Consider the following 20,993-nt stretch of genomic DNA (forward strand, 5'->3'; position numbering starts at 1 on the left):
AATAATTAGAATAAAAAAATGGATTGGTCTTGTATCATAGCAGAATGTTTTCATTCTTAGCTACTAATTTCAATGCCTTTTTTCACAGAATAAAAGAATTAAGGTTAGAAGGGACCTCTGGAGATCAAGTCTGAACTTTTCCCTGAAATATGCTTTGAGGTGAAACTGAGCATATATATTTTTTGTTAAGAAGTAAATGTGCTTGGAGAAAATGTGTTTTGATGTTGGGTTTTCCTGATATTTTGAAATGATAAGAGCATATAAATGCTGTTTTTGATCAGTTGAGATCACAGAATTAACTAGGTTGGGGATCTTTGAGATCATTGAGTCTAACCTACAACCTAACACCACTTTGTCAACTAGACCACTGTGCTGAGTGCACATGCAGTCTTTTCTAAAACACCTCCAGAGACAGTGACTCCACCACCTTCCTGGGCAGCCCACTCCAATGTCCAATCACTCTGTGAAGAACTTCTTTCTAGACCTCCCCTGGTGCAGCTTAAAACTGTGTCCTCTTGTCCTGTCTCTGGTTTCCTGGGAGAAGGGACCAACCCCCACCTGGCTACAACTTCCTTTTGGGTGGTTGCAGGGAGCAATAAGGTCTCCACTGAGCCTTCTGTTCTCCAGATAAACAACCCCAACTCCCACAGCTGCTCCTCACAGGATTTGTGTTCCAGACCCCTCACCAGCCTTGTTGCCCTTCTCTGAACGTGCTCCAGCATCTCAACATTCTTCCTAAACTGGGGAGCAGAGAAATGGACACAACACTCAAGGTGTGACCTCACCAGTGCTGAGTGCAGGAAAAGAATCACTTCCCTGGTCCTGCTGGCCACACTACTCCTGATCCAGGCCAGGATGCCATGGCCTTCTTGACCACCTGGGCACACACTGGCTCGTGTTCAATCTGCTGTCAATGAGATGGTGTGCACCAAAATATTTTTGAGTAAGTACCAAATGTTCCCCTGAGATAAGACACTAGGGAAATGAGCTTGTAGGGACTGACAGGACAGTGTGTATTGGAGTGTTTGTGGCGTACCCACTTAAAATGCTCTTCACAAAAGGAAATTTGTGAATTCAGTGGGAGACATCTCATGTAACAGGGAGGAAATGTGTGGGAGAAGGGTGAGGCTGGCTCCTCTTGCTCCAGAAGCAAGAGCCCTGTGTCTTTTTCTTTTCAGTTGTCACAGATACAAAACACTTTGCAGACATGAAATGCGGGATGGAGGACCCTGAGGGACACAGATTGAGGTACTTGAAATTTCTTGTGTATCATGACTGATTAGGGACTTTGATACCAAACACAAGTGCTGGCATCCTTGTTGAGCCACGCAGGTATTCCTTATGATACCTAAATTCCAAGCTTCAAATGCCACCCCAACTCTAAGTGCATCAAGAATTGTAAGGCTACGTGGGTACAGCCTGTGGTTAGGCAAGAGGCTTCCTATTCAAACTATGCCATCCATAGTTGTTGATGGCCAATATTTGGCATCTTTCTCTGATGTATGAATGGCTAGGAGGCTGATAAACTGTGTATTTATTTTTTATTGTTGCACACTGTATTTTTAGGTTTCTGAACTTCTTCCCCTCTCTCCCACAGTTCCACAGGTTGCTCTTTCCATGTTAGTCAGAAAAAGCATACAGACAGACTTGTCAGTTTAACAGTCAATGTGAACAGTAATTATAGCACTAGGAGCTTAAAGTATTACAAGAATTCATTTTAATAACATGTTTATTCGGTCATAACAACAACTATAAACATAAGTACCATTCAGCTCTTTGCAGATATATGAACTTACTAACATCAAATCTTTACCAGAATCACATATTCTTACAGGTGTCCCAGACACAACATTAACTTTATTAAGCAAAAGTTCATAAATAGTAAAAATGTCCTCTGTTTCACATTGCAGCGTTCCTCAAGCATGTACGTACAAGTTTGGAGTAACTTCTCCAAATCTATGTGTCATAAACTTCCTTAGCTGTTTTAACAACCATAGAGATGATTTTTTTTTGCCTGCAGCAAAGCCTTTTGTCCTTGAGCAATCTACAATTAGTATCACTCTCAGCAGACATGAAAGTTCATTTCTGAAATGAAAGTGGTGATGAAACACAATACAATATTATCTGCTCATAGCTTGCCTACACACTCTGCCCTCATTATAAATCTTTCAGTTATAACACAGTCTCCCAAGAACAGTATATCTCCATTATATCAGCTCTTTATCTGCATTACCTCTCTTTGAAGATCTTAAAATGGTTGCCCTGCAGCAATGCAGATATTATATTTATGGTGGAGTGTGTTTACAGTCAGTTCTTTTCCTTTTTAATATTTACACAGTATTTCTTAAGGTTGCTACAGTTTATGAATCATGTACATTGACATACGTTTTCTGAAATGTTCACAGTGCAGTATTTGGTGGCCTAACCAAACTTTGTAAATGTCATTAAAAATAAACTTTTTTTTTAATATAAAAATAGAATACTTTATGTGTTTACACCAGCAAACCCAGTTCTATCCTATTCTAAACAAACTATACAGTAGTATGCACAGAATTCCACAGGAACAGAAATGACATGTGATGTTTGCCCTAAAGTTATAATACTCTTCCCTAATGAATAGAAGTTTTATTTACTGTCTCTTTCCAAAATTGTTTCTCTGGTCATAACTTAGCATTAAAAGTAGATAGTTCACTGGGCTGTGTGATCCAAGAAGAGAGTAAAGAGGGCCTAAAGCCATTTCATCTTCTTATCAGTCTTCTCTGCTCTTCAGGGCTGGTATGAAAAAGTTACTGATATGCCTGCTATGGTGGTGTCTTTTTACGTCAGGGCTGCCTGCAACACCTCTGCTCCTTACTCACCTTTGTCAGTGGCTCCACCCAAGGGTAGGTGGCAGAGCCTCAGCTGCTCACCAAGTGACTCACCGGACAGCAGCCTTCAAGTTTTAATTCAGAGTGATTCATTGTTTATTGAAAGAAATAGAGGCTTTTCATTTTTCAGCAAGAGATCTGTTGCTATAAACTGTTTGACTCAAAGAGATGGTTGAATGTTGGAATAATGTTGACACTAGGAATGCTTTAAGCCAGATGATTTTCCCTTTGTTTTTTGTACCGTCTGACTATAGTAGAGAACGAGTGACATAGAATCAGAGAATCATAGAATGGCCCAGGTTGGAAGGGACCTTGAAGATCATATAGTTCTGGCCCCTCTGCTGTGGGTACGGTGATGAATGCTGAAAATTCCAGGGATGGGGCATCCACAACTTCCCTAGACAACCTGTTCCAGTGTGTCACCACCCTCACTAAATAATTTTTTTCCAATATATAATTTAAACCTACTGTCATTCAGTTTAAACTATTTCCCTCTTGTTCTGTCACTACATGCCTTTGTAAATTGCCTTGTTCCATCTTTCCTGCAAGTTCCCTCCAGGTTCTGGAAGGCCACAATTAGGTCACCCCGAAGCCTTTCCTCTTCCAGGCTAAACAATCCAAATTCTTGCAGCCTTTCCCCACTGGAGAGGTGCTTCAACTCTCTAATCATCATGGTTGATGACTGATGTCCTTCCTGTGATGGGGCCCCAGAGCTGGATGCAGCACTCCAGGTGGGGTCTCACCAGAGTGGGGCAGTGGGGCAGAATCCCCTCTCCTGACCAGCTGGCCCCACTGCTCTTGATGCAGCCCAGGATACAATTGGCTTTCTGGGCTGGGAGGGCACTTCTGCTCATGCCCAACCTCTCATGCACCCCAAGTCCTTCTTGGCAGGGCCACTCTGGATCTGTTCCTCCCCCAGCCTGTGGTGATTCTGGGGTTTGCCCTGACCTAGCAGCAGCACCTTGCATTTGTTCCTGTTAAAACTCACGACATTCCCACCAGCCTCCTTCTTGAGCTTGTCCAGGTCCCTCTGGATGGCATCCCATCCTTTGGATGTGCCAACTGCACTGCTCAGCTTGGTGTCATCTGCAAATTTGCTGAAGGTGCACTTGAGCCCTTTGTCAGTCATTAATGAAGATGTTCAGAAACACTGGTCCCAGTGCTGACCCCTGAGGGACACCACCTGTCACTGATGGCCATTGGGACTCTGAGCCATTGACATTACCCTGTGGATGTGACTGACCAAACAACTTCTGACATCTAGCACTCCATCCACCAAATCCGTCTCTCTCCAGTTTAGAGGAGATGTTGTGGGGGGCCATGGCAAAAGCTTTACAGAAGCCCAGATAAATGATAGCTGGTAGCCCTTCCCTTGTCCACTGGTGAAGCCAGTCCATCATAGAAGGCCACTAGGCTGGTCAGGCAGGACTTGCCCTTGGAGAAGCTGTGCTGGTATCTTGAATCCTGGTGAACGAGGACCCTGTCCCTCTCGTGCCTTCTAGGAGGATCTGTTCCATGACCTTCCCAGACACAGAGGTGAGGCTGACAGGTTGGTAGTTCCCAGAGTTGTTTTTTGTTCTCTTCTTAAATATAGGTACACCGTTCCCCTTTTTCCAGTCACCTGGAACTTTCTCTGACTGCCATGACTTTTTGAATATCATGGAGAGCAGCTTGGCAATTACATCAGCCAATTCCTTCAGGACTCTGGAATAGATTTCATAAGGTCCCATAGACTTATACACATTCAGGTTCCCTGGGTGGTCATGAACATGGTCTTCACTTACAGTGGGAGGGGCTTGCTCTCCCAGTCCTCATCCTGGTGTCCATCCATTCAAGAGGTGTGGGAAGAGATGTTGCCATTGAAGACTGAGGAAAGAAAGTTAAGTGCCTCAGGCTTCTCCTCATCCATCAGCATTGTTTAACGGAGGGGGAACACCTTCTTTGGCCTTATTTTTCTGATTAGCGTACCTGTAGAAGCCCTTTCTGTTATTCTTTGCATCCCAGGTTCAGTTCCAGTTTTGTCTTGGTTTTCCCACTCCTTAGTCAGTCATATAGTTCTATACTTATTTTACTGCTCACCATTTCTTGATTTTGATTTCTGTTAAGACTCCATGAGGCCGGCTGTCTTGGCTGCCCAGGTTCTTAGAAACCTTGTTGATATAGTTCAAAAATACAAAGTTTGCCCCATGTGGGATGAAAATACATTTTAAACTCTTGTAATTCGCATTGCATTTCTTGGCCTTTTGTGTGAAAACCATTTCGACACTGCTCATTATCCTAAAGTACATGCACAGTAACAGTCCTTCCAGCCATACTGATTGATATTCTACTTTCATGGCATTAATGATGAATCTTTGTTCTTGCGTCTGGGCACACATTAATTACAGTTTGTGGGAACTAGCTCTGGATGGTAGCACACCACATTTCCATTTGGTAAATTGATGGCGTTCTCCAAATACTTGGAAATTATTGTGATGGTTTATGGAATCCTGTATCCTTAAACAATATGATATTGTGTCCTTGTACTAGTGCAACTTGGGCAACAACATAAACATGTGCAACAGTGTTCTCACAAAGACCGGGCAGTAAAAACTAGTGGACAAAATGTTTTGCTTTTTGTTCATACAAGAATGGAATTTCCTTAATTTCAGACATACCCGTCATGTGTCAACATCCATGTCTGTGTTGTCTTGTGATGAGAGAAGAGAAGGATAGGGAGCAATGCACTTCACATTGACATAAGTAGCATTGACATGAACATAGTGTTCCCCAATAAAAGTGGAGAAGATTGTTGATATTTTTGAAACAAGTTCAGAAAATGCTGGACGCATCTCAGGTTTCGGATGCCAGCACTTCAGCATGACTTCATACCTGCCATTCAAATAAAAGAAGTGTTCAATTATGAAATCACATCAAGGGAAAAAAACCTCAAACTCTCTCTTTCCTCCCACAGTCTCAACTACTATAGTACCAGAAGGATCAGCATTTGCAGAAGCCTTTGCAGACTATTTACTTACAGTGGATCAGGGCAGTATTCAGGTTGCAGCAGCCTTCTTCCTTGTAGTAAGTAAACAGTTATATCAAAAGAATTTACATCAGGATAAGGTGGTGCCCCTCGTGTCATAAGTTCCCATAACAATACACCAAAGGACCACTAAGAAAACAAAGAAATAAATAAAAAGTTAAAGGGTTGGAGAGCTTTACATTCCTGTTTTAGAAGATGGTTTGACAGATTTAAGCATTCAACTGCATGGATTTTCCCTTTGAAAAGTTGTTTTACTGCATTCAGCTTTCTTTTAAGTGGGCTAATAAATGCTGTAGGGACTTGAGGAGCCACTTAAATAAGAGCCAGAGAATCTAAACTAAGTAAATGAAAGAAAATAAAAGCCTATAGGGCTTCTACTTTGCTGGTATAAATTGGCAGACCTCTTTTGAGGTTAATGGAGCTCTGCCAGTTTACATGAACTGATGATCTGACTAACCCTGTGTAAATACATGCTGAAGACAATATACATGGTGAAAATTCTAGGCATCAGAGATCAATCTGAATCTGGATTGAACAGAGAGCTAAAAGACAAAGCAATCCACACAACTGACTTCATTGTAACAATTTTTTCTTCATAAATGGCTAGGTAATACTTGAGATTGCTGTAGGCAGCCGGTAAGTATTTATAAAGCAAATAAAGTATTTTGGAGAACTATTAACTTTTACGAGTCGCCAAGTTAACCTGTTCTGTCAAGCTTTCCAAAGCCCCTCCTATAGCAGGGTTCAGCTCCAGCCTGACTTCTTGGAATGTCCTTAGTTTCCCTTGGAACATGGTTAAACTCCTAGTTCTTTCATGAGCAGTAAGATATAATTAGGTCAACAACTTCTTGCTTTGTGATTGGGACAAATACACTTTCTGGATGTAGAAAGACTCTTTTATTCTTATGTGAACAAAAGTTAGATTCAAATATAAGTTTTGATTTGGAGTTGTTCCATTATTAAATACTAGAAAGATGCCTCAGGCAATATAAAAGAAATAAATAGGTGATACAAATATGTTTGTACATTACCACATCTGACTTTGTTGTGAACTTCTGAGTTTGTAAACTTTCTAAAGCCATCCATTTCACTGGCAGTTTAGCTCCTGTTTTATTGTGCACACTGTAGTATTCTTTATCATACACATCTCTAGCAAGACCAAAATCAGCAACCTTGACAGTGAATTTTTCATCCAACCTAGAGAAATGACAAAAGGTATTTGCAACTGAGAAGGCAAGATTTACCTTGTTGGTGGATTATAATGACTGACTTGCATTTTTGAGACTCACTTTGGATAGCAGTACTTTATTTGGGATATATGAACTAATGTAACACAAACAAAAGTGCAGCAAAGTATATTTGACACCCATTTTGCACAGTGAATGAACTCAGGAAATTACTGATACTGTTTTGATAATACAATTTGAATTACAGTTTTTTAAAACAATTGCTATGTATAAAAAAGATTTTTGCTAATAGCCTATAAATCCTGATTGAGTTCTACAGAATTTCTTCCACAGCTGTTTTTAATTATGTATCCTTAAAACCTGCTCATTTTCATTTCCAAGTCAATGCATCACCTTTCCTACTTACTCTTAGTTTTGATAAGGAGTGATCATTATCTCAGTGACTGCCTTTATAGAATGATGTAGTTATTAACTGTAACTACTGATGAGTTTGATGTCTGTTGTGGGGGAAAATGTTGGCATAACAAAAGTTCTGCTGGGTTACAGCTCAGCCATGCTAGAAGACCTCCTTAGTTTTGCTTCTCCTAAGCGTGGTAATTGTCCTGGTAAGTGGTGTCATTGTCACAGAGCGTGGGTGTTGGCATTTTCAAGCCTATCCTTCTTTACGTGTGCAGACCTAGTCACAGCAAGCACTTCCTTTTGGGCTTCTTTACAGCGTCACACAGTCACAGAATGGGTGTGGTTGGAAGGGGCCCCTGAAGATCATTTAGCTCACCACTATCTACCCTGCTCAAAGCAGGGTCTGCTACTGCAGGTTGCTCTGAACCATCAACAGGTGGGTTTTGAATATCTGCAAGGATAAGGACTCTGCTACCTCTCTGGCAACCTGGGCCAGTGTTCAGTCATCCATACAATAAAAGCATTATTATGTTTAAATGTTATTTTCTCTATTTCAATTTATGCCTGCTGCCCCTTAGCCTGTCCTTAGAAGAATCTGCCTTCCTCTTCTTTAATCCACCATATCAGGTATTCATGGATAAAATGCCCTTGAACCTTCTCTAGGCTAAATTATCCATTCTGTCTCAGTGTCAACACATGGCATTTCCCTGTATTGAATTTATGAGGTTTCTGTCTGGGCAACTCTGGTCTGTTGAAGTCCCAATGCATGGGACAGAGCCATCTGCTGTATTTACTGATGTTGTAATTTAATCTGATGAAGGGAGTAGGAGGGAGCTTTGATGGGTCAACAGGAAAGAGTTATTGCAGGTTCCTGCACCGTTTCCAGGATAGCGGAATATAGTTAAGAATCCCTGATGACTGTATTTGCATGCTGGCTTCCTTTCTGATAGACAGCACCACAGTAGCAGGGCCTGTACTGAGTGTTGGATTGCACATGGCCACTGGGGAATGTGGGTCTTGTGGCAGCAGCCCTCCAGGCTCTGAAGTGCTGATCCCTATAGAAGTACAAAAGCAGTCGTTCAGTGGTCATGTGAGACACCCTGAGAGCTGTTCCTTCCTCACCCAAGGAAGAGACAATAGGCCAAGAGGAATGTCCTGTTGCCACTGTTTGGACTTTGATTAGATGAACTAGGTCTTTTGTTCAGTAACCCAAAGCATTTCTTCTTAGGAAATCTGAAAATCTGCTTGTGGCTTTTTTCATCCCTTAAAAAAAACCCAATACCTGTAAAAAAAGTTCTTTTTCAGAGGATGTCCAGCTGCACAGGTGTGCACCCTTGAAAAAAGAATAAGACATCTGATGTCACAGGTTAATGACCTTTTTGCAGCCAGAGTTCCAGTTTATGATGTGCTAAAAATAAACTTTAATGTTTAAGGCTGTGTCTCATTAATTCACAACATCAGTGATAAATCAGCATAATCATACTGGCAACTCCTGTACCAGTTCATCTTTGTGGGAACTGAACTGTCTGGCTTCCCAGACACTAGTAAGATTCTTTGAATGTTAATTTGTGTGCCTAGTTGAGCCAAAGTAAGCTCATACTCATGTAATGAAAGACTACTCTCAAGAAGTCTCACTGGTGTTTTTCTGTGTTCCTGTTTTTCTCACAAAGTTCCCCTGTGTTCCCCTCCCTTGGTTAGGTGTGGCAGCAGAGACATGCTGCTTCTGAAGAGGCTGGGTGGAAGCACAGCAAGTTGAGGCAACAGCAGTTTAACTTCCCTTAGGAGATGCCTTTTATACTCTAACCAATGATTTTGAGAGGCTACACTTTCACCTCAGCTTTCTTATTTCTCACACTCAAAAAAAAGCTTATGTGTAAGAAATGAGCCCTTAGCAAGATGAGTAGCTCATCAGAATGCAAGACAAACATCAGTATAATTGCAGAGCAATGAAAAAAACACCATCTTTTGACTAAAAAATAGCAGAATCCTGGACACTTCAGTTTATCTCATCTCACTGTTTTACACAGAAGAGTGTGGTAATGTGGCTGAAAGTAGATGTTTGTACTTACATACAGTTTCTTGCTGCCAGATCTCTATGGACAAACTTTTTACTTGCAAGGTATTTCATTCCTTTTGCTACTTGAAGGCCAAATCCAATTAAATCTTTTACTGTTGGATTCTGTAAAATACAAATATTTATGATAAAATGAATGCAGAAGTTAAGGATCAAACTGCTTTATGCTGTGACTCTTTAGGTTTTACACAACTCTCCTGCCACCAGAATGATCAAGAAAGGTTTGTTTTTGTGGTGAAACTGGTTTAAGTTTAGGAAGACTTGCCCCCAGTGAGAAAACACACTATAAGAAAACAGAAGAGCTGACAGTCTCCAGAAGAGTAGAGTTTGCAGCATAAGCAGCATAACCTGGCCTAGGAAGTGGAACAGTATGCTGAAATCTCAGCATCACAGATGACACACAAAATTCACGTATGTGGACTTCAGAGTGATAGCAGTAGAAGGTACTAACCATGAACTTGGACCTTATTAGCTGGAGATGACCAAGAAAAGAGAAAGTCCTAGTTGGGACAAAATAGGTGCATCAGTATGATGCAATGAAAAAGGCAAATGAGACCTTAGCAGTTACCAGAGGAATATTTCTGGCAGTGATTGTTAACTCTTTCTGCTTGCCTACATGGTGAGATGATACTCAAAATGTTAAATATCAAAATAAGTATAAACATAAACCTTTACGACAATCATATAGCTTGTTATGCAATAGTAAAGATCCTACAGATTTTTGTGTTTTTGACATTACTCCGTGTAATTTTCTTCTGTGGAACAATCTGATTCAACTGTGGTCATTATTCTATTTATTTCAGGAAGGACTGTGGCACTAGTTACAGACAAGGGCCCTGGTGCTTGTAGAATGAAAGAAACTCAAATGGGAGCAGGTCCTGGCTTCAGAAAGCTTAACTCCTCCAAAAATGTGTCAAAATGCATTTTTAAAAAATTGTACTGGCTACTGCTGATTGCTTTTATGACAATCAGCCATAAAAGTGGGCTTACTGCCTGAGGTAAGACCTGTGGTCTCCTACTCTAGGAAAGCAGTGAGGTACATTTGAGGAATCTACAGTCTTTCAATGGAAATGGGGAAGATTGAGATTGCTGATAACAGAGTACTCATAGTCTGTATAAAAATTCCTGTTTATCTTTCTTAAGATAAGAAGAAAAAATATTGATAATAAACAGGCTGTGACAGTAGCTGGACATGGAGTCCCCTTACCTAGGAGTTGGAGGAGCAGATGTTGCCGACTGGCACAGCTGTGCTAAAGTCAACAGAGATGTGCCAATTTAACCAGCAGATGATTGGGCCCCTGGACGTAGATCTCATAAGCACATTTGTTTATAAAGAGGCTTATGGATGGGAAATGAGAAATACTTATTGCTGATAATTTCTGGGAAACATTCTAGAGAGGAATTTGAGGGGGAGGGGAAGGAGTGGCAGTGCTGTGGCTGGGCTCGATGCCAGACTAAGCAAGTGCTAAAGGTTAAGGTGTAGTAATAGCAGCAAGTTGCAGACGTAATGTAATTATGTGAGCGTGTGAGGTGTGGTGTTGGAGCAGGGCGTGGCCAGACTTGCATTACCATTTATACCTCACCAGGTACTTACGTGGGTCTCATTCCTAATGAAGTTTCGAAGATCTCCATGTTTCATGTATGGAAGAACAACTAATGGGGATCCTTCGTTGGGCAAACAGATTCCCAGGAGCGACAGAACATTGGGATGAGTGAAATCTTTCATGATTATTCCTTCTTTCAGAAACTGAGCTACTTCTTCTAGGTCTGTTATCCCTGAGAAACCCAGTAATAAAAGGAGTTAATTAAAAGAAACAAAACAAACTAAGGTTCATTTCTCTACAGCATGTCATTGCACAACAAAGTGATAATGAGAGACTACAGACACGCTCTCCACCTCCCAAATTACAACCAGGCTGTGTACTTTGGTTTTCCTACAATGACCAAATACAGGCTGTTGGTGATTTTAATTCTGTTTCCCCATTTCTTATTTTTGAATGTTTTAAAATTGAATAACAACTTGAGTAAAGTCCTTAATAAATGCTGTTATAGTATCCTGTTTTTCCAGCAGCTTTGCCCACTTCAGCAATTTAATGTCTAAACCCAAATCTTCAGTACTCAGTAGAACAAAAAAATGACACTACCTTTCCCTTAATTTCCAGTGTCCTTTTCTTTATAGAGGAAATATATGGACATTTCATTTGATGTAAAAACATATGCCAATGTGTTGTGACAATCTGAAGTAATTGGAATTACTCCAAAGATAAATCTGATTCAGCTACAATTAAGAATCTTTGTTTGTGAATGTATATTTCACTGGAATTTCAGTGGTTCACCCCCGTTATCTTTGGAATTGACAGTAATGTCTCACTATTAAACATGTAACTTACTATTCAGTGACTTCACAGCACAATGAATTTTCCTGCTATCGTTATCCAGCAATGTCCCATGGTACACACAGCCAAAATGTCCTGTGTAAAAAAATGAGCAATATTAGCTTTAAGAAGTAAAATTAGCTTTCTGGTATTTTCCACTGGGTAGCAATTATACTGTAAAAAAGTGATCACACTCCATTTCTGTCCAATTCCCAACACTTATAATAAATATTTCCTAACTAACATATTAAATAAATGGAATTGGACCATTACCTAAAACCACCATTCATAAAATCACCATTACATAAAACCATCATTACATAAAATGAAAACTCTATTTGAAGCATAATTGGTATTTCTTGACCTAAATGGAGAGTATAAATAATGACAAGGCTGGCGCCACCAGTGTTTCATGTTCTTGTAATAACTATGCACACAAAACCAATGTCAGCCCATTCCCATCGTCTTCTCCTGTGACATAGGTGTCAAAGGAGGACACCTGGAAGGCACAGGGAGCAGTTAGGAACCAACATGACCACTGGAATGGTGGTTCCCAGTGATCTGCAAGCCCATGCTTAGTGGTCCACTGGACTGTACAAACTTGATACATCTGATGGAAAGGACAGTCAGTCTGGGATTACAGTCACCCAGGTCTTGCTATTCCATGGAAAATGTTGAATGTTAAAAGTGATGTGTTGGCCATGGATGGTTTGGGAGTTGCTCTATGGATCACAGACTGATGACACCACTTGGAAGTTTTTTCTATGGCCTAGTTCCAAGTATAAAATATCACTAAAAGATGATGAACAAAATTTGCCTCCTTTCTCATGGTCTACACAATGAAATGAACTGCCAGGGACACAGAAATCCTATGCTTTCCTGCCAAGAAGATGATGCTGGCTACCAAAACTTACTATAAGAAGTCAGGTTTACCAGTTTGGGAACAGTGAAGTTTGAGATCAAGGCTCACACATTAATTTCTCCAAATCAAATGATGTATGTGCAGTTGTGGCTTTCTTTCACAGATGAACTATTTACTGGACACTTAAAATTATAATATTTGCAGTTAGAAAGCAAAATAATTTTTTTCTTCAGTGTGAGTTCTACAGAGAACAAGACTATCTGATTAATTTTACTATGTTCCAGTCATAAGCTCTGGTCAGAGCTCAGCTGGCTTTGCTTTTGGATTGAGTTAAAATTAATTCAAAGTTTGTTTTATAAAAGCAACTAAAATCCCATCAGACCACAGATTGCTTGGAGCCTGGGCACAAATCCTAAAGCTTGGATTGGGTGTGTCTAAAATATTTTGGGGTTTGGCCCATTTCTGGTTAGAAAGGAGAAAATTTAAAATGGTTAATTATCTTGGTGTCATTCCAGATATTCTTCAACATCTAAAAAATGGGAAATTACTTGGAGTTTTCCAAAATAAAAAAGAAATGAAAAAGGCCCACCCTTGCTTTGGGGATGATGAAGTGCAATACATAGAAGTGAAACACACTGTTTGTTTGATTTCTGGCTCTTGTCCTACAGAAAAGGCATTAAGAATATAATTTATAGCAAATTTTTTATCAGTATTCTGATACTCAACAAGAGACCTCTCATGCATGATCTGTAGAAATACTGAAAATCCAGTTTCTACTTTGGTTACTAATAGGTACTCAATCATACAGAATGTTTAAAAACATTCCTAACAGAAATACTGGCTTGGGCTTTGAAAGGTGAATGGAACTTGGTTACAAAGATGTAGGGGAGTAGGAGTGTTGAGAGAAATTTAGAAAAATAGGAGACTTTTTATAGGCTAAATCAGGAACAAAACTAAGGGTAAGTGAATCAGGAGCTACATATTTCTGCAGATGGCATGAGAGGAATGAGGTGATATGAAGAGCATTTGCTGGGAGGAAACAAGCAGCAAATTCCTCAGAGCTGGTGGAAACTTGTGGAGGGAAAAGAGGTATGGACATTTCACTTGGGCCATGGGGACTTTTACTGTATACAATGATGGCTGCAGGAGTCTTCTGGGTCACCTAGCAGTCCTGACAGATAACAGGCACCAAGTTTAAGGTCTCTTACGTTCCTGCCTTGACATCCCCTGCCACTTAGGTGTGTGCCTTAGGTCTCACATAATATCTATCCTGTGGCAGACTTGCTCCCATACCACAGCCTCATGGATCAGAAGCTCTGTCTGAGCTTTCTGTAGCCTGGGAAAGGGTGAGAGTGAGGCAGTTGGAGGGGGACCAGCAAATCCATGAGTTCAAAAGAGCCTCATTAGTTAGCAGACTCCTTCCTCATGATGGTGTCTTCTCCAAATGCTCTGGCTTCAAAGGAAAGCCCCGTCATTCCCCCCTTGATTCAGTGCATGGCATGCAATGCTGCAAGATCTAAAAAGCTTGAAAAAAATCTCTGTATAGACACCTTATTCAGAATGGTTTATAATGACTGGGTGTGCAAAACCATGAGCAGTTTGCAATGTAAGAGTTGCAGTACCCACCTCTTCCTATTACTTCACTGAAGTGCACAATCAGACTGTCAGCACCAATAACCACATGCTGCACTTCTTTGACCAGGTCAGGATTTAAGGCACTGATGTCAATGTGGACATTAGTTTGGAGAAGTGGACTGGCTAAATCTGAGTCTCCGCTAGACAGAATCGGGGAGAGGTCAGAGTGAGGATACTGGGCAGGTCTGCACGATCCATTCTGAGATATGCTTGGAAACTGATCTGCAAAATGAACAGAAACTGTTACAATCCTTTCAAACTTCTTGAAAAATTAAGAGTTTTATTGCATTGGTAAGCAAGATTTGATTTTATCAGTTTGGAAGTGGCTTGGCTTTACGGAAGTTTTGGTCACAAAGGGAAAATGAAAATATGCATTGGTAATCTGCCAACCTCCAGGAAAACCATGTCACTAGAAACTTATGCTTGTCTCAGCTCTACTTTTATGAAATCAAATGGCAAAACTTCCACTTTTCTGAGGGGATGGAATGAAGCCTTGTCACTTGCCAAATAGAGGTTATAGCATTTCTAGCAATTGAGAGTAACAAAAGAGAAAAAAATAACAGCAATATGGGAGGAGAAGGTAGTGAACAATTAAAAACATGAAGCTTTTTAATATTGTTGTGTTCTAATTTGGTAGGGAACTTTACACTTCACAAACGTTTCTAAAGTGCTGGTGACTAGCTATATTTATCCAATGGTGAATATTCAACCAGGGAAATGCCTAGAGGTGATTCATTTCCTGTAACTGCTGAAGATAATACAGTTGGTGCTACTCATGAAAATAACATGAGCCATCTGATAGAGCAGAAACTAAAATATTTCAGTAAATCCAGGAGTATGTATTTGAGATTTTTTTTTTTTTATCAACATCATGTTGTTCAGGTACTTGAAATTGGTTTTGTTTAAAACCCTTTTCCTAGCATTTTGTTTGACTGAATGAAGAACTATATTTAGTTTATACCAATTTCCGTGGTATTGATTTCCATGGAGTCAGTGAGCTGAATTTAGTCCAGGGTCAAAATAAAAAAAATAAAAATTAAAAAAAAAAACAAAACAAAACAAAAAAAAAGGTGGAGTAAATTTACCAACAGAAATTATCAGGTATCTTATTACACAAAGTAAAAAATATTGTATAGACATGTTTTATTTATTTCTGCAAATAACTTGTGAAATTTTTGTAAAGTGCTTTTATCACTCTGGGTGCTGAGAAATACTCTGTTATTTTATCTGGGAGCAAAAATACCATCTCCTAAAACTTACACATGAGTGTATTTGTAACTAAGGGTGAATATCTATTTAATAAACACAGTAAAATTATCTTGCCATGGCTGCATAATAATTTTTGCAGCTGCTAAATGTAACCCTGCATGTTTTCTAATGTTTATTTTATTTTATTCTTTGATAATATTGACATCAACATTGCTACAGGAACATTAGATGAACACATGCCCTCCTTGGATGCACTCTCCACTGTGCTTTGCATGTACACAGTGGCTGCAGGACCGCTGTGGATTTACCTTCCACCAAGGATCTTTGCATAGTTTTGTTTCATGTACCACTTTCCATTCTAGCCAGTGGCATGGGCTTTCCTTTCCCTTTGGAAACTTTTCAATCAAGAAGCTTCCTGTATGAGCTGGTGGCAGCAATTAAAGAATAACACGGGAAGCTGGGAACAGCCTGTGGCTCAGATTGCTCTCTGACTGGGGCTTGCAAAAGTGGAATAAAGATTTTTGGGTTATTTCTATTGCGTTGTATACAGCAGCACATGAAATAGTACAAAACTATGTCTATACCAAGACTAAAATATATCTGTGATATCTCACCCACCATAATGTTGTAACTCCTAATAGATAAAGGCTCTTTAATGGTAATCACAGAACATGGTCTCCAAGTGTTAAAGGAGCCAAGAATGGTATGATAAGTGTAGCAGACTGCTCTTCTGAAGAATGCCCTCTTTAAAATCATATTATACAGAACAAAAATGTATTTAACATAGGATTATCGTTCCCTGAGACTGGCATAATGGTGCATGTGGACCTCCATTCAATTTGTCACAGTCTTCATATCCTTTTAGCTTAATTTTTAAAATTAACATTTCTGCATTATTCAATGTCCCATTTTACAGGAGGGGCATTAACAGACAAAAGAATATCAGTTTATAAAACTCCATGCCCCATGCTGGGCCAACAGAACTGCTTTATTCCTTTATAAACTTCCTTTATTGTAAAGAAGTCACTGAGACTTCACTGAGACACATTAAACCTACAGCCAATTGATGTTGTCATTAAAATCAGTCTTTTCAGAGTGGATTTGTGCATGGTGTGGTGGATCTTATGACAACACAGAATCACTATATACACTAGTTCTAATAACTTGTGGAGCATACTTATAGAGAGTTTTTACTAATTGCATTTTATGTATTCCTTCAACCTGAGTAAAGGTGAAAATCCTTTGCATCTTAATCTTGGGAAGCATCTGAGAAGCTCAGTTAACATATCAAGACTGTGAACACATGAGAGTCCCAAAAATGCAGACACAGAAAAATCAGATGAGAAACTGAAATTAGGATACTGATAAAAATAGCTATCATCTGAAGACATATGAAAATCAAGATGCATAAAATATCCCCCATACTGATTTCTAATAGAAGCGTACCTTCTAGAAAAGTTGATCTGTAGTCTACAGATTCACTTGAAACCATTTCTGTTGTTGGACTTACACTCCTTGCACTCACCAGCCTGTCCAGGTGAGGAGTGTGCACTCTACCATCATAACGAACTAGGTCACTTCCCAGATCTGAAGGGGGAGGAGAAAGCAATATAAGAAAATCCTCATGTTTGCCAATCTTAATTTATCTATTTATTTAAATTTATGTGTTCTGCTCTGCTGGGAAGAGGGTCAGGTTGTTGCTGTGGCAGATGTACAGGACTTGAACTTGAGCTATTTTTACAGTGCAAGATTTTCAGCAAAAAAGTCTTGTGTGGAAGACTCACTCTTAGCTCTACTGGAAGATCAAAGGGCCAGCTTTTGTGGTCTGACTGTGATGGTGCATCAGGACAAGACTTGGTTAGACACTAGCTCCCCTCCTCCTCCCACCTTATATAGTGTGGCAGCTCCACTGGTAGGAAACCCAGACACAGGGGCCAGAGAAGAACCAGAGTCTGACCAAGTTCCTGATTAGGGGTAAAAAGAGACCAGGAGACTGCAGGGCTCTGTGTCTTTCACAACTCAGGCACAGCCTGGAGGAATGCAAGGCAACTGGGTGAAGCTGAAGTACTCGTGATTCCATGCATGGCATTTACTCATCCTCTCTTCCAAAGCTGATTAGGGAAAAGAAGTTACCAAGTTTTCCTAATAGCTCAGAGTTCCTCAGAAATCCTTCTGCTTAAGGCATAATTCGGCCCTTCACCCAGCTCAGGCTCTTGCCAAGCCCTGAAATGCAACTAAACACTGGGACTTGATTGTGAAACCTCTGCTGACAGGTTACAACAGGGCAATGCATAGCAGTTAAGCAAAGCATAAAATTATGTCAGTTTTTAAAATCTAAGATAATAATGGAATTATGTGATAGGATTGACTATGATGAACCTTTAATTTGTTTCTTCTTCCTTCTCCAGAAGAAAACCACCAAAAAGATAAAAATTATGATTGATGTTGAAAGAATTCCAGCAATTAGTCCTGTGAAATTCTGATCTTGCCGGATCAGCACTTTCCCGATAACTGTTGACAAAACTTCTTGCTTCCACTGAAATAACAAAGAAAAAAAAATAGTGTAATGATTTCCAAAGACAAGTAAGAACTAGATTATTAGTACTAAAGTATGAGCTGATATGTCCCGCATGTATTAAATCTTGATTTTGTGGTGCTGTACTGCGATAAGACACTGTGAGTGGAGAAATTATTATATTGGTGTACATGAAAACTGATCTACATGTTTATGGCCCATTTCTCACCTTCAAGAGCTCTGGTGGTGACACAGCTCTGTATTTCATGTCCAGCACACACAGCATGCACTCACACGCACTCTGGATAACAGGGTTCCATTGTAACCAGGTGCTAATTCAAAATGTTAAATTCATACTTTTACTCATACATGGTGCATGGAATGGCCCTGTGGCTATATGGGCTGAGATGTACATTGAAAAAAGTAGCCCAGCTGTCTATAATGTGTGTCCTTCTGGCATAAATATGCTGTAACATCAAACCCACTCTCTTGTTGACAGCGTGCTTGCATTTTAGTTCCCAAGGTCACGTGAGCCTGTCCCCTGCCAGCTTCTAGCTTGCTGACAGTTTAAAGAAACAAAACAAAACAAAAAAACCAACCCCAAAAACCAACAACCAAACAAACACCAAGCAACTAACGGGGAAAAACTGTTTTAGGTCACACAGCACTAGCTCAGTCAGTTGGAATGTATTTGGCCATCTTTCCTCTTCCTCCTGTGGAATTCATCCCTCTGGGTACTGTAATGATGGATTTGCCCGTCAAAAGAGCAAATTTTCTTCTTCGCTGGGCAGACTACAATTTCTGAGTCTCCTTGCCAGTAAACAAGTAGAAACCTTATTTAACCCCTTTATGTTTTGTTCTTTTCTGTGCATGAAACATGTCACACATATCTATTTCTTAGAGGTTAAGAAAATATCACATAGTAGAACTGATTGAATGCAATGTTAGTCCTGGTTGCATATGTAAAAATACAACAATTTAACTGAATGCAATCTGTGCACAAGTGTTATAGGAAACTAGGCACTTAGAAGTCTGGGAGACCTACACCAAAAGAAGAGCTGCATCTAATTTTATAGTTTGTCTGATGTATCCAGGAAAAAGAATGCTTCCTTAAAAAAAATTAATATTAAAATAAATATTTAGTTACCATATTAATAAATCAAATTAGCTATTACTATTTACTTAGATTGCAGTAGCACACAGGAATATCATTCACAGCCCAGGATCCTGTGAGATGAATGTCATAAAGACATAGAAAAAATAGATGTCCCTGCTTCAACGAGCTTAGACTTTGATCCTAACCACACTTACATGACCAGCAGTCTCCACTGTTTTCAGTGAATCAGAGTGCAGTTTCATAGTTTAAAGGTAAACCCATTCCAATGTCCTTTTTTATGTATTAAAAAAAAAATACAAATGTACTGAAAAATTTGTATCTTATTCTATAAATCAGTATGTCTACAATTTCAACTTGCAGTAGCACACTGAATGACTCTAATGAGACCACTTTTAAAGCAATGACTCAATCATTTGTCCTAAGTGTCTTCTTCTTACAAAAAGAATTCAAATGAAATTATAAAATGAAGACAAAAAAAATATCTTTCAGGAAATGTTTGATCCTCTTGACTGCAGCAGAATGTTTTGTTGAAAAAAGGGCTTGTGAGTTCCCAACTAAAACTACTCTATCTATTAGAGCTTCTCATTCTTCCCCACGTTTTCTCTTGTGTTTGGATTAATAGCTATAATTTTATTTCTGTGCTTAGTTCAGGTCCTACTTTGTGCCTAAGGCTCCAGAAGGTCTCTGAACTAACAGGTAATAACAACAATGACAATCATATTTATTTTAAAATAGCTGATATTATTTGAGTTTCCATCCCAAACAAACCAGGATAGAGATATCTCTGTAAGCAGAGGCTTAGGCTTAAATTTTATTGGTTCAATAGTGACACTGGAATAATAATAAAAATGGCATTAATATCTCTTGTGTGGTGTAGTTGCCTCACCTCTATATTTAGCTCACTGTTGGATTTCAGGAGTTCGCTGGGAACCGTACACAGAATTGATTCCGACTGCAGGAGAAGGTTTTCGCAGCTTTTATTTCCCACTTTTAGCACCTCACCTTTAACAGCTTCTGAATCAATATAATTTCCCTTGGAAAAAAAAAAAAATCAATTTCATATTACATAACTATCTCATAAAAGTTAAGTGGATACAAGCTTGGAAAATATTTTTAATGAAAAATAAATTGTGAAATAAAAGACTAATGCGAATATACACTGGCCTGTCAATATGCATGTACAGGCTTATTTCATGTAAATGCAACTTTGACAGACAGGTGAGTGTAGGATGGCAAAGTTTACAGATAAAATCTGCTGTCACTAACACTCGTACAGTTCATACAGACTTCTGAAATTGTAAACGTCTGAGAGATTAAGCCTGTTGGTCCTGTTTAGACTTTTGCATAATTTGTGCAAGAAAGAATACATTATGTAATGCTTTTGTTTACACAAAACTAGCATTATATTATCCACAAGCTAAAGGCATTGCAAAGATTTTGTTTTGCAAGTGGTTATGGTAGCAGAAGTGAAGCTTTCAAAAAGAAGTAATTAATTGTAATAAAACACAAGTCTGTTAAAGTCATGTTCCACAGACCAAAATGGAAAAACCCTTGGGAAAGATGAGGCATGAAAAGTACACTTCTTACCCAGAAAACCTGCTATCACATCCCAGACTTGGATGAAAAATAATTCCTTCTGGTATTGTGACAGTAGAATCCAAAGGCCAAGTTTAGGATCTTTTGAGCTCAGGATTGCATCTCTGTTTAAGAAGCTGCCCTAGCCCATGC

At 39.4% G+C, this 20,993-nt stretch overlaps 1 protein-coding gene across 5 annotated transcripts in view; it reads right to left on the reverse strand.

Moving 5' to 3' along the window:
- Positions 1-1,524: 1,524 nt before the first annotated feature.
- Positions 1,525-20,993, reverse strand: part of MET (MET proto-oncogene, receptor tyrosine kinase) — an 89,400-nt gene continuing 69,931 nt past the window's right edge. For 3 of the 5 annotated variants that reach the window (XM_086887044.1, XM_086887042.1, XM_023930230.2), the window contains exons 12-21: positions 20,152-20,298; positions 18,013-18,169; positions 17,080-17,220; positions 14,416-14,646; positions 11,943-12,023; positions 11,147-11,328; positions 9,548-9,657; positions 6,924-7,089; positions 5,885-6,021; positions 1,525-5,738 (exon numbers count right to left, since the gene is read on the reverse strand). In XM_086887044.1, the coding sequence (XP_086743170.1) occupies positions 5,528-5,738; positions 5,885-6,021; positions 6,924-7,089; positions 9,548-9,657; positions 11,147-11,328; positions 11,943-12,023; positions 14,416-14,646; positions 17,080-17,220; positions 18,013-18,169; positions 20,152-20,298 (1,563 nt within the window). In that variant the 3' untranslated portion in view covers positions 1,525-5,527. The remainder of the gene's footprint in view (positions 5,739-5,884; positions 6,022-6,923; positions 7,090-9,547; positions 9,658-11,146; positions 11,329-11,942; positions 12,024-14,415; positions 14,647-17,079; positions 17,221-18,012; positions 18,170-20,151; positions 20,299-20,993) is intronic. The other 2 variants (XM_086887043.1, XM_086887041.1) reach the window with 1 other exon arrangement.

The sequence above is a fragment of the Cyanistes caeruleus genome, chromosome 4 (genome assembly GCF_971803275.1).
Source record: "Cyanistes caeruleus chromosome 4, bCyaCae1.hap1.1, whole genome shotgun sequence".
NCBI classification, from domain to species: Eukaryota; Metazoa; Chordata; class Aves; order Passeriformes; family Paridae; genus Cyanistes; species Cyanistes caeruleus.